Source organism: Micropterus salmoides, unplaced genomic scaffold (genome assembly GCF_014851395.1).
Source record: "Micropterus salmoides isolate LMB-PRFRI ecotype aquatic unplaced genomic scaffold, ASM1485139v1 Ms_hic_scaffold_17, whole genome shotgun sequence".
NCBI classification, from domain to species: Eukaryota; Metazoa; Chordata; class Actinopteri; order Centrarchiformes; family Centrarchidae; genus Micropterus; species Micropterus salmoides.
Window position 1 is genome coordinate 17,680,586 of NW_024040817.1, and position 13,789 is coordinate 17,694,374.

The window sequence follows — 13,789 nt, forward strand, 5'->3', positions numbered from 1 at the left end:
GTTCTGGATAGTCTGGAGTCGATCAATAGATTTTTGAGTTAAACAGGTGAAAAGGCTGTTGCAATAATCCAGGCGTGATGAGATGAAGGTGTGTAAAATGGTCTGTGTCCTTAAAAGTTAAATAGATCGAATTTTAGCTATATTTCTAAGTTGATAAAAACATGATTGAACAAGCTTTGTGGTGTGCTGCTCAAAATTTAAATTACTATCAAACCAAACACCAAGGTTCTTTGCCACAGGCTTAATGTGATTTACTAGGGAACCAGCAGATGCCATCTGCTGAGACCCGATGACCAGGATTTCTGTTTTGTCTGAGTTCAGCTGGAGGAAATTATTTGACATCCATTTTTTAACTTCACAAAGGCAGTTGTTAAGTGAACTCAGCATTCCAGGGTCTGTGGATCTGACGGCAAGTATATTTGTGTGTCATCAGCATAAATATGAAAAGAAATGCCATGTTTATGGATAATATGTCCAAGGGGAAGCAGATACAAGGAAAACAAAATGGGTCCTAAGACCGACCCCTGGGGCACACCATATTTAACTGGACAGAATGAGGAGACATAGTTGTTTACAGACACACAAAACTTCCTATTTGACAGGTAGGATGAAAACCATTCTAGGGCAGTACCAGAGATCACCACCCAGTGCCTCAGTCTGTCTAACATGATAGTTAACATACTATAACGTGCAGGTTAAACCTACTTGTCTAGTCCTGTCCGGGTGTCTGAAGACCACACCTCTGTTGACCATGTCCTTGTAGAAGGCAGCTATGTAATTATGGAATAAGGCTGATTAAATCTGCCAGGCCATTTGGCCCCATCTGGTCTCCTTCCTCTCTTCACTTGAGGACATCCACATGTTCTATCACTCCAGCCCTCCTCTGTCATTTGATCCTTGGTGTCCTAATGAGAGAGACAAGACATTACACAACTCAGCCTAAAAATAATATCCACCCTCCCACACAATTTACAGTCAAGTTTGTCCTTACATAATCATCTGAAACATGTGTTTTCAATGCTGTTTAACAGAATCATTATTATTAAGTGGTTTTGGATTAAACTGAACTATGTCTGCAGCTCAGATGCATTTATACTTGTGCGTAGATCTGTCCGTCATTCTGCAATTACACCCCCAAACGCTAGTCGGCAGTAGCGCTACAGTGTCCACTGTGTTGACTTTTGCCGGCCGGAGCAGGCTAACTTCCGGTTTAGCGCTCCGCTAATGTAAATGGGGGGTAAAATTGTAAATGTACGGCTGGTGTAGCCTTTTCAAATGTTACCGTTCTGATACAGATTCTGATAGCGAAACAAGTCATTTCGCTCGGGTTGCGACGGTCAAATATATTGATTCACTGTGTTACAGCCGCCGTTTTAGCCGCTAGTAAATGTTACTTTAAAGCGCGGGGTACTTCCGGTCGGCTCGGAAGCATTGCGAGGCTACCCAGCCGACCAATCACAGAGCTTACGGTCCGCATTGACTCGACTTATTTTCAATATTAAGTAATCACAGAAATAAACACACAGCACCTTGTTAGAGAACATGTCCCCCTTCCACGCACTCATTAAAAGCAACTGACGAGTTGCTTTTATGTATGTAATGTATGTAAATACAATGTGCTATTATCCTGTAACCACTAGTCAAGTTCACTGAAAGGTACAGGCAGGCCTTAAACCACAGACTATATTTGAAACAGAGAAGAAATAACTGAATAACCTAAGGCCTGTAAACATTTAAAAATACATATTTTCTTTCTGTCAAGTCACGTTTCTTTACCTTCAGAAGACAAATTTGATTGTGTGCTCAAGACAGCCTTATTACATGTAGCATGTTTACTAGAGACATAAAAACAGCACTAAACAGCACTAACAAGTTAGTTAATGTTTTATTTATTGTGTCATATTAGAGTCTGAGTTTTTATTTCTCTGTCATCCCAAACACCTGGCCAATGATACATATGATTGCAAAACACCACTGTTTTAGGAAACATTATTTCCAGAAATATATATACAAAACCAAAAAAAGAAAAATCTCTTCTTATTTAATAAAACATCCTGTCTCAAACATGTACCACTCCTTAGCATCCATGCTTTCCTTATCATTTAATGTATTGCTATTTGCTTTTACATGCAAATATGCAAGTTACATGAGGTTTCTTTACAGGTGTAAATGTTTATTTATTAAATATTGACAGCTGCAGAGCTAACAAAAGTTTTAACTACTGCATGCTGGGAAACTATAATGGCTTATCTGGGAGCATACTCAATTCTCAACTAACAAACTAAACAATGAGCATCAGGAAAGCACAGAACACTGACTCAAGATCTGCTATTTCTGTAACCATGTGATGTGTAATTTATGTATGTATCAGTATAATCTGTAACCATTTGCAAATGGTCTGTCCTTCATTGACCTATTTCTCCCATCTTGATCATATAATGAAAAACTTAGTAAGTGGTCTGAAATGGCTGTAACCATATGAGAAACGTATTTAATGTTATGTATAATCTGAATTAATTTACATTACAAATAATCTGTTCTGTGACAACGTCTTTTCTTCATCTTGACCAGACCAGAGGTCAACCAATTATAGTAATCAATGGTATGAGTGTGGTTTACACAAGGAAAACTGAAGGAAAGATAGACACATGCTAAAAGGAGAGTAAAACATTAATCATCAGAAAATTCACTGCAAGGATTGCTATGATGGCAAATTTCTATCTGATTAGTTCTGACAGCAAAAACTTCTATGGATATGTAATCACTGTTCTGCCTAAGCCAATAAAAAAAAGTTGAACCTTATAACAAGGTGCTTATTATGTTTCATGCATTTTGGAACATTTTTGCAAAGGTTCAGTAATGTCTAACAATGTATGTCCCTTCCAACATGTGGAATATCACAGTGTAACACACTGATTTTTCACTGGAACTTCTTGTGAAAATGGAAACCCTCTTGAGGCATTTCTAAGAAAAGTGTGGCTACTGCCCGATAGCAGTCTGCACTCTGCACTCTGTAAATGATCACCCAAGCACATCATTGTAAATGGGTCTCTTGCAAAAAGGCTTTCTTTGAGCTACTAACCAGAATCGATCGTCATGGCTTGACTCATGTCGCACTGAGCCAAAAAATAGGATTCCTACAGGGATTTTTGACCCTTTAAAATTAAGAATGGCTGACAGTTCACAGTTTCTATTACATCACAGTTTGTTTCTCTTAAAAATATATAATATTTCTAAAAGATAAACGCTAGGTAGAAGATCCTCATCTATGAAAATGGTATACAATATGAAAGTCCATGAAACTTGCCATCCCGCGACCCTTTACGCAGGATAAGTGGTTGACGATGGATGGATGGAAGGAAACTTGCCATACTGTATATTATATTAAAAACATGTATGATCTCTTCAAAATATAGTCAGAAATAAAATTTATATCCATGCTGCTCACTCACATTGTACTAAATGATGGTTTCGCAGTGGTGTTTTATAGAAGTTTCCCTCCACACTTTGTTTTTGGTTGTACTTATATAGTCTGTTGTCCGTAAACAGTCTCAGATCAATGACTGGTATTGAGTTCTGACCTTCTCTCATCAGAACAGCTCAATCTTCCAGCTCTTTATTAAGATATTATGAATTAAACATTATTAAAATTAAGTATGAATTTCAATGAATTTTCCCACCATTGAATTGGGGACAATCACCTAGTCTTCTAGCTTTTGTACACATCTTTATTTATTTAGAGATTTGGTTTACAGTAAGATTAACTTGGTAAACTGCTGAAATCAATCTTTAGCCATCTCTGTGGTCAATGTAGTCAAACAGCTTCCCATGTAGTTGCATACTATTTTTCTCCATTGTCAGTTTTTGGTCTGCTCATCAAAAGTTGTAATATAATTAAAACTACAAAATTGTTGGGTAAACAGATACAGGAACAGATTACATAAGCGGACTACATGTACAGTACATGCTGCACTGTTAACTGCACTAGATTTTATTTTAGCCTTATATTGTCCAGAACATTTTTAACATTACATCTGAAAAGAAGCTGATTATTTCCCCATCCATTTAAATGGACATTTGATTCATTATTATAACAAAAATATCAATCACAGTCACTTTTAATCAATCATGTGTTTGCATTTAAGTGACATGAATGGCCACAGATTTTTACTCTCCTAGACAAAGGAACGGGTGATGAGGAGAGGGAGATGACATAAGCGAAAATGTGAAAAGTTATTCATTTCAGATTTAAAGAAAAAGTTAATTCTGGTCTGTTTGGTCAATGATTCCAGCCAACCATTCAAGCAGACAGGTTTTAAGCAAGTTCCATTTAACTCCATCACCTAATCAATTGGAAGTGAAAATGAAAAGCTTCTTTGTCATCTAGTTCATGAATATATAATCTAAAAAGATTTTATTAGCTCAGATGAAGAAAGTACAATGAAGTCTCACAGATAAGGAGAAATTAAATGTCTTACTACACAGCAAATCCAGTTGCATAAGGCTTTCTGGATTTTATTGGTGAGGATGGGGGAAGGGCGTTATTAATAGAAATTATTAGAGACAATTAGCCATGCCCATCTCTCTCAGCAGCAATTGCCAATATGGTTTTAAAGCACATAATCCCCAACTGAAGCTTTGTCCAACAGTGTGAGTGAAGTTCAGGTGATGACTGCAGCTCAGTGATGTTAACCAACCAACCAACCAGCATTATGCATCTTCCAAGTACTATATAGAAAGCAGAAAAATACCCACTGCACCACTGTCAGAAATGCTTGTGTGCCATCTACACTACTGGCATGCTGTCACAGGAGACCGTATGTGTGTGTGTGTGTGCAGGTGACAAAAGGACGGAATAATGAAGGGTCTCATGATCAAAGTCATTTATCACACAGTCAACCAGCCCTGTGCTGTAGCATAATGCCACCTTGGTATTCCAAGCACACATATGCATACGCACACACACACAGAGTCAGCACGCAGCAGACTACAAACTCACAAGGACAAACACATCTCATAAGAATCACAGTCAGTAGTGATGTCACCAGAGTACTTCTGGCCATCTGCAAAGCCTGTTGGCGAGAGTGTGCACGTGTGTGTGTCCAGGGCTGACTAATCTTGGCCAGCATCACAAATGCCCTGCTGGAATCATCCATCACACTCTTCTTTGTCCTCCACAGACACACCACACACGAAAAAACACACACACACCAGCAACTCCTGCAATTCATCATCCTGAGTCAGGTGTTCGACTTGCCAAGTGTCCCCTTTGCCCCTCTGTGTCACTGTAGGTAGTATTTTACCCATGACCCATGAGTAGGCACTGGAGAAATGGGAAACTGTGACTGAGGTGGCAGAAGGATGAAATGGTTTGAAATGGAATATCATCTCAGAGTATCATATAAAACTTATATCGAGTTCATCTGCAAAACAGAAAACAGCCATTCTAAAACATATAACAAATACCTGTCCCTAGGTATTTAGCCCATCAATGCTGTATGAGCTAAGAGCTCTTACTGGTATTTATTGGTACTCTTAGTAGGATCTATTGTCACTTGTAGATCTCTTACTGTATTGATGCTTTATTGATGTATGTTGTTCCCCGAATGTAAGTTGCTTTGGATAAAAGCATCTGCCAAATGAGTTAATGTAAATGTAAACCTTTCAGTGTACAGCTTATGTCACATAAAACAAGTCATATTTCGTTTTACTCCTTGGCAGCCTCGTAAATTGAGTGTTTGTGTAAATGAATGCTAAAAAACACAACTTGAATGCATTTGATTTACTCTCTTTTCAAACAAGGGAATATTATTTATGTACCTGGATCATCCAGTGTGTTTTGCATATCTGCGTCCCCTTCCACCACAACTCACTAGCATTGCTGCAAGTCGCTCATGAAGGGGGTCGAGCTCTGGTGTCTCCTTTCCTCCAGTCCACAAACATTCTATCTGTGTGTGTGCGCGTTTATTCTCTTGTTTCAACCTCACCAACAAGAACTTCAGTCTCAGTCTTGAAATGTCTTTTAGCTTTTCTAAATTTCCTATGCCTTATTTTCATGCAGTCTGTATGTATTAATTAGGGTCTTTTCACTGATATTTAAAGGCAACTACAGATGTTAAAAGGGTGGGACAAGAACCCAGCTCACTTGTGCCAACTTTCAGGATGATTGTGATTTATAAAAGGCAAATCCTGTAATAAATCAGGATATTTCTGTACCTAAGCGCTTTCTGTGTTTTGTCCATATGCATCCTTTTGAAGAAAATCCTACACACTCCATTCATTACGTCTTTACAGTGGTACTAATTCTCGGCCAAAGAACCTTTCTGGAGATCTCTTGTGCTTTTTGTCTAAGTAATTCTAGTCAACATGTTTATTTTCCTGTGCTCCAAAACCCTGTTGCCAGTGGCTCCCGTGCTATCAGCCATTCAACTCTGCCTAAACTCAGACCACTAGCTATCGTTCAGCCATCCTCACCACTCATCTGCCTGCCTGCCTCCTGCCATCGTCAGCCACACACTCCCTTTTTCCTCAGCATTACAGTTTTTTGTCATTAAAAGACTTTATCTTAACATCCAGCTGCGGGCCTTTGTCTGCTCCTGGGCTGTTAAAACTGAAACCTTAACCTAACCATAACAACTGACCCTTAAAATCTGTTCCCCAATTGGGAACACAGCTTTTAACCCCTCCCCCCATACACACACCTATGTACGTATGTATACAAATATACCTGCATGGGATACCTGGGCTTATACTACAAATGTGAAAAATGTGCATGCAAGTGTGTGTGGTTTCCAAATTCAAAAATGTCTTCATTCTGTCTACATCCTCATTTTCAACATTGTTTCCTTCCTTCTTGCATGGTGTTAACATTGTATCAAAATGCAGTAGTGATGTGGAAATACATCCAAAAATGGCAAGTGGAAGGAAATCTTTACACAATTGGGTGAGAAAACAATTGCTGTTGACAACACTTTGCTTATAATTGGCAACACTACTTATTCTTACTGAGGACAGCAAAGCCTAACAGAGTTTACATGGGATGGAAAATACCCTGAGCGATACAAATACACTTTGTGTAGTCACACAAAGCGTGACATACCGTAATCCTATATAATTTGATTGAAGCCTGTCAAGAGAGACAAAGTTCCTCAGTTCTATATTCCTAAAGAAGTTAGGATTTCAGCAGAGGCCCAGAAACATTATGTAAGTTGGCTGATGTCTTTGCTTTTCCTACGTATTGCATTATCATTAGATAATCTAAGACAGAGTAATAAGTGTTAAGTCTAAATGCATTTGTAAAGCAGCAGTGGGCTTACATTAGAGGGTAGAGAACCATAATGGTTATTCTAAAAAGCTTTAAATCTAATAGAATCTAACTAAAAGGCCAAGGAGATAAAGCAATTACTGTCTGGCTAGCCTCCTAAGACCTCAAAATTCCATGAAGTCACATTTGTCCTTTGGCGACTGGAACGTGTGTCCTCTGCTGGGATTTGCAGCCCATCACTACGTTATGTAACTATCTTTGGGGACGGTTCCTTCCAGCACAGTTTACAAACACACTTGTATGACGGAGAGGATAAACCGTGAAAGAGGAACTCGCCATTCTATACTTATTTCACGCTCTCGTTGACAATCTTGGCGATTGCCAGGGTCTGATGGTGCCAATACAATCTTGAGTGCTTCCTGCCAGAGGAGGTCAGGTTGTTGATAGTTTCTGGAATAGCCGACCAAAGAAGACAAAGTCATGAAACACTTTTTGTTCAAAAGTAAAAACTGGTGAGAAAAAGGCTGGTGAGTGCAGTCAAAGGAAAAGACAGAGGAAAATTGACACTGTAAAAACTAATCTTTGCTTAGGGAAAGGTGATCTTACATTGTGAAGCAACCACATGTTAAATAGTGATGTTCTAGAGATCATTAGCTATACATATATATCTGCCTTATGCACATCGATTTCACTTTTTTTAATACTAAAGTGTCACAGCATAAGACAACAATAATTGCAAAAAATATGAATATTACTGATTACTTATGAAGAATGTAAAATACATGTATCTGTGTGTTTCATGACTTTTGTCGCACTGCCAACCCAAGAAAGAAATTTCATTAACTATTTCTTTTGGATGCTGTCTGACACAATTTCATACTCTAGGAGGATTAGATCATTTTAAATTGTTAAATGGCTTTCAGGAGCTTGGATTACTCAGTGTGTCATGACAAACCTAAAACTTGGCTGAAAGCTAAGGAGTATAAGCTTACGCTTTTTGGATAACTTAGAATTAATGGATCTGGCGAAACCTTAAAGTAATATTTGCATGAATTAATTCACATACATCAAATACTTACAGTGAATAAAGTTGTAAAATCTTAAAAAGATGCAGTGTGATTACTTATTCGACTTCCAGATTATATTTTTCCCTCATTTCAATGCTCTATAATGACTGGGAGATGAGGAGTAACACATTCAGCATTTATTTAATACTTTACCCAAGAGGAATCGAGTTATTATTGAATACTCGCCACAATACTGCATCATCGTCTTTGGTACATGTATCATTTGCCTAATGAGGCAGTCATTAGTGATGATGGGTTGCATGTTTTGTGGCTTTAGGGATGAAACACTCCTGGCTCACAACAGATGAGACTACTTTTTTCCCCGTTTCCTCATGCTTTTCATACATGCACGCACTTCTTTAACAGACACTTTTATTCTCTCTTTCTGTTTGTTTATTTCCCCATCTTCCACACTATGGGTCTCCATGCCAGCTCCTCAATGCAAATATGCTCCGTTTCTGTACAGTTACAATCAGTCACAAGCCCGAGAAAAACAGAAAACACTAGTCCATTGAGAGAACAATTTGTTGAATGTGTTCTGTTACGAGATATCATTTGCATGATGTACTGCCGGGCCAGCTATGAATGTGTATACTGAAACAGGATGTAAGTGAAGTAGAAATGAAAACATGACAAGCCATAAAATGCAAACATGAACGACAGTGAGACTGCTATCGTATATATATACAGCTGACGTACAGTTGGCATTTGGGAAAGATGTTCATTAAAACAATTGTGTACACTTGCAGTCGGGAGTTGGTATGATGTATTTATATTATTATATTTTTTTTTTATCAATAGACAAATAGTCAAATGTAATACTACTACTTAAGGAGCTACACTGTACACATCCTATGCATACCCCTATTCATAACCTTAAACCTCAAAAAGTATAGCTCTGGTATGTAAAAGATAGGTAAGCTTGTGGGTGCATGTTGAAAATAGGTTCCAGCTATGCATCGAAATACTGAGGGATGCTCCTATTTGGAAAAGCAGCAATAATAATAGCACTGGTCATGTAAAATCTAAATTGTGCAGCCACACATTGCCATATTGTATGTGATGGCCTCAAAAGGTTTGACTGTCAGAATGAGAAGACTACATTATTTATGTATTAATCACATAACCCCCCCATACATTTAATATGCTGTCTGAGACTTTTAAAACACAAATGACCAAATTAATTTAAAAAAAATTTGTCTATTTACTAAAGACTGCTGGCAGGCACTGACCATGAGATTTTAATTTGGATTTGGACTGTAATCTGTGTTGAATTTCTTTGGTATCTATATAAGAACACATTGCTTTTATTTTATTGTTATGGTGCACATTGACTATAAATCACACTTTGCTGTAAAATTCAAAATAGGTTCATTAAATTGTTGAAGCATACAGACAGACCAAGAGAAACAAAATTAGTGTTCCATTGTGGGAAATTTGAGCACAGTCTGACAATGAGGGTGGCCCTTCTAACATCACTAATTACAATCTACATACAATTTAGCTGGCTTCATAATAGTATAATTTCTTAATAAGAAAATAAAACCCATATTACAATAAGGCTTTGATTCATAAATACATGACATATTCTATTAGGTCCCCTTTGCCTCCCACACATGGAACCAGCCATGTATAAAATGTTCTCTGAGAGAACCAGAAAGGCGGAAAAGCAAACATTAAGTCTAACTGTGCTGCATTTCTGAAAATAGCCTTTCAAATTAGTTAGCCACAGTCCCTGCATTTGTATCAGCACACAGCAGTTTACACAGCCATCATGCAAAACCAATCTTACTGATTATTCATCGAAATCTAGACCACTAATCAGCTGTCACACAATCTAAGATTAGATGATTATAATAACCAATTTACTCATGGTTGCAATAACCAATCTAACTTGATGGGTGAATAATATAAAAGACGACCCCATGAAAGGCAACCAAACCCCTAACTTGATAGGTCAATCCATCAATTTTTGGCTTTGAGAGAGCCAAACTCCCTCAGCCAGTTCCTTAGTTCTCTCTGACAGCTTCCATTCTGCCCGGTAGCGTAAATCCTCCCTCTCATCCCCTGAATCTACTAGCTCAATCCTCAGGAAGATTTCTTTCTCCAAGATCATTGAAGCTAAAACCGAGTCTGCAGCTTGCCTGGATCTTGGCAATCTCGGGGAGGAACGAGAAACCCCGCGACAAGAGGGTTGAAAGCTTTTAACCCCTCTGTTTCTGACTTCTTCTTCCTTCACCAGTGTCACATCTCTTTCATCTGAGTTAGATGTACTTGAAGAGCTTTCATTGGTTGATTCAGAGCTGACGGACGACTGCGTGTCCTCTGGTTGGTCAAGGTCCACTTGATAAGCTAATTTCCTGTTGCTTTGTCTGTTGATGGACAGACAAGGAGGCCATCGGAGGGAGAGACATCTCGTCATTGCCAGCCATAATTCCTGAGGCCTGAATAAACCTGACCTTGCAGGTTGAGTTGTGTCACAAAAAGTGTCTTGTTTCTCACGTGGCATGCATCCAGCTAATTCTGCCTCCACCTGCTCTGTGAGGGGTATTTCATTAGAGTTCTTTGGAGACAGTTGTTCTTCTCTGTTCCCGTTCTTTGACTGTAGCTGGTGATCTTCTCCGAAGCTGAAAGAGCTGCTGAATCTCTGGCTCCTCTTCATCACACGTTCTGCCTCCACATCTGAATCCGACTGTGAATCTTCATCTGATGAGCATCCACGTGGTGACGGCTGATCTTTGGAATCCTTTAACTGTGGCCGTTGATTCTCTTCGGACTCAGAGGAGCTGCTTGCCCTCTGGCCTTTCCTCATACTTGGGCAAACAAATCCCTCCTTTCGACTAATCAGTTAGCCGCCTGCTCTTATTTGAGCTTACGAGAATAAAATAACGTAATCAAAGCCACCCCAACAACAGCTGCAGCAGCTCTGCTAGCATGGCACTTTCTGACATAATCTCTGCATCAAGAGGCACAGCTTTAGCTATGGAGATGGGCAGTGATGACGCTGTGATGTCATGTGCCCACTAGCGTGCACACACACACACACACACACACACACACACACACACACACCACTGCACGGCTATGTGTTCACGCTCCAGTCTAGTGAGCGGTGACTTGCCTCAGAGGGAAGTGATGCCACATTGCATGATGTCATAACTAGCCGCGAACCAGGAGTCTGCAAATGGTCTGTGTTTGTGTGAGACCTCAGATGGTAAAAAAAAAGATCCCCACTCCAAAATATTGACCTAAATGTGCAAAAGGGGAGTCTTAATAGATAAATGTTGTTGTTGTTGTTTGGTCCCTGTTCACCTTATTTTAGTTCTTCTTGCACTTATTGTTGTATTGGTATTCAATTCCAAATGTTAATAATTAATAATCTATTAGTGTGCACAAATAGTGTTATAAATCTATAGTATGACCACTGAAATTGTTAGCCACAACAGATGTTTGTTAATTTATCACAAAGAATTTCTGTGTTTATTTATCAATTTACTTTTGCATGGATGTCTGTTGTTGTGTTTTGGATGAGACAGAAAGAGAGAAAGTCAGAGAGACAAAACCAAAAACAGACGCCCACCAGCTGTGTACCCGCAGGTGCTGCTGCAGTAGAGTACATGTGTGTGTGGCTGTATGTGTGTGCGGCTGTATGTGTGTGCCTGCTCAGTGAGTACCTCCAGTTCCCATGTCAACAGTGGATGTTAGGTCACTCGCTATCTTCCTTGCTTTTCCATTTATGGTTATGATGGCTGCTCAGACTGCACGTCTCTCTGTTCATTCCCTGCTCACCTTCTTGCATCACCTCGGGGGCAAAAGGACACTAGCCATGGACACTCAGACGGGCTGCCCATGTCACACACAGAAAGACACACACACATGTTGTAGCTGATAAAATCTGTTGAGTCAGTTTTTGATTGTAGGGAGCTGCATGTTACTGAGAAACTTACTGAAACCATCCCAAATCCTGAGCAGTTGCATTTGACGCACTGATACAAGTAGTTACCAACAACATCAGATGCAAACAACATGATGACAAAATAAGCCTTAAATCTTGAGGATGGCATGCCCTCAAATTTTGGTAAAAATATTTGCAGTGGATTTTCTTCCATCTTTCTCAGTAAACATGGTGTGGCCAAGTTGCTGGTGCTCACAGGTTTGGCAAGATATCATTAACCACAGCTTAGTAGCAAAATAAAAATACCAAATCACTCGTTTTTAGGATGTGATAAATGAATGCATAATGTTAGTTATTAAGTTATTTAAACTCAATATAAAAAACTAAACTGGATTTCCACTTTCCATTGAAGGATCTGATACGTATATAACAAACAAACTGTTACTATTGCAGATAACCACTTTTTATAGCTCTTATCTGCATTCTTTTTATCTTGGCCAACTGAAAAGCATCCAGATAAGAACACACAGAAACAGATACACACATAATGCATCTTCAGTATGTGAATTTTGAAACTCATCCTCATTCTAAAGTAAAAATATATGAAAATAACAACAGAATGAGGAAATGATTGCGTGTTTGAGATCCTTCTGGGTCTATTGTATCTTCTATATCAGGAATGCTGTCGTGGGAGAGTACAAAAATATGGAGAGGCACACCGGCTTTACTGTAAAATGTCCCCTGGCAGACGAGTACGGGGCTTGGCTGAAAACCATGCCTCTCTAGTTTCAGTATGAGAGTGTGTGTGTGCGCGACTGTGTCTGTCTGTCTGTCTTCTGGCCCAGGCTGTCTCCCACTGTGGAATAATAATAATATATCATTAAGGAGTATGTATTGTGGAACAGATTAGGCTGAATTAACATTTAATTATATTACTACATTACTATAAGTCAGTGGAGAAAATGCATTAAGGCAGGAACTAAACCACACAGCAGTATTTCAGTAACCTGTGTGAAAAGATTTTAAATTAAAGTCAGTTTCTACAAATGTGTCTAAATAGATGCAAACAACTTCCATCACAGCAATGTCATTATGATTTGTTTACGCCTCCTATCAGCATTGAAGACAGGGAGGTCACTGGTCATTTTAGCAAACGTGTGTTCGGGTCAAGGACAAAAGTAAAACGTTGGTCTACGTGTTACACAAGCAAGGAAGACTATGAAGAAGTTTTGGAAACACAACAGGGCCGCCATCATGAAAAATCCATAAACGTTGTGGACAGCAGACTAGCAAAGCGGGATGTTTTCCCGTTATCTCAGCTATTTCTGGACTGCACTGTCATACATTATTCACAAAAGACGAGCGGGGAACCGTACACAAGCCATTAAACTCACCCCGAGGACTGCTGAAAACCTGAAGTTCGCTGAAATGTCTAATTCATTAGGAGCAGGTGACTTGAAAGCCACTTGAAAGGCCCCTGCAACAGGCGAGCCAGATGAGGGCGCAGTGGGCTCCTCACACATCCAGGCACGGGAGGCAAGCTCGAGCCAAAGCAGCGTGCTG

At 39.2% G+C, this 13,789-nt stretch overlaps 1 protein-coding gene across 7 annotated transcripts in view; it reads right to left on the bottom strand.

The window, feature by feature from the left end:
• The window catches only part of dtnbp1b (dystrobrevin binding protein 1b), a 72,547-nt gene extending 58,797 nt beyond the window's left edge, over positions 1–13,750 (bottom strand). For 4 of the 7 annotated variants that reach the window (XM_038723993.1, XM_038723991.1, XM_038723987.1 and 1 more), the window contains exons 1-3: positions 13,621–13,750; positions 12,006–12,174; positions 706–905 (exon numbers count right to left, since the gene is read on the bottom strand). In XM_038723993.1, the coding sequence (XP_038579921.1) occupies position 706 (1 nt within the window). In that variant the 5' untranslated portion in view covers positions 707–905; positions 12,006–12,174; positions 13,621–13,750. Of the gene's footprint in view, positions 1–705; positions 906–12,005; positions 12,175–12,945; positions 13,015–13,620 lie in introns of those variants that run through there. The other 3 variants (XM_038723988.1, XM_038723992.1, XM_038723989.1) reach the window with 3 other exon arrangements.
• Positions 13,751–13,789: the final 39 nt, after the last annotated feature.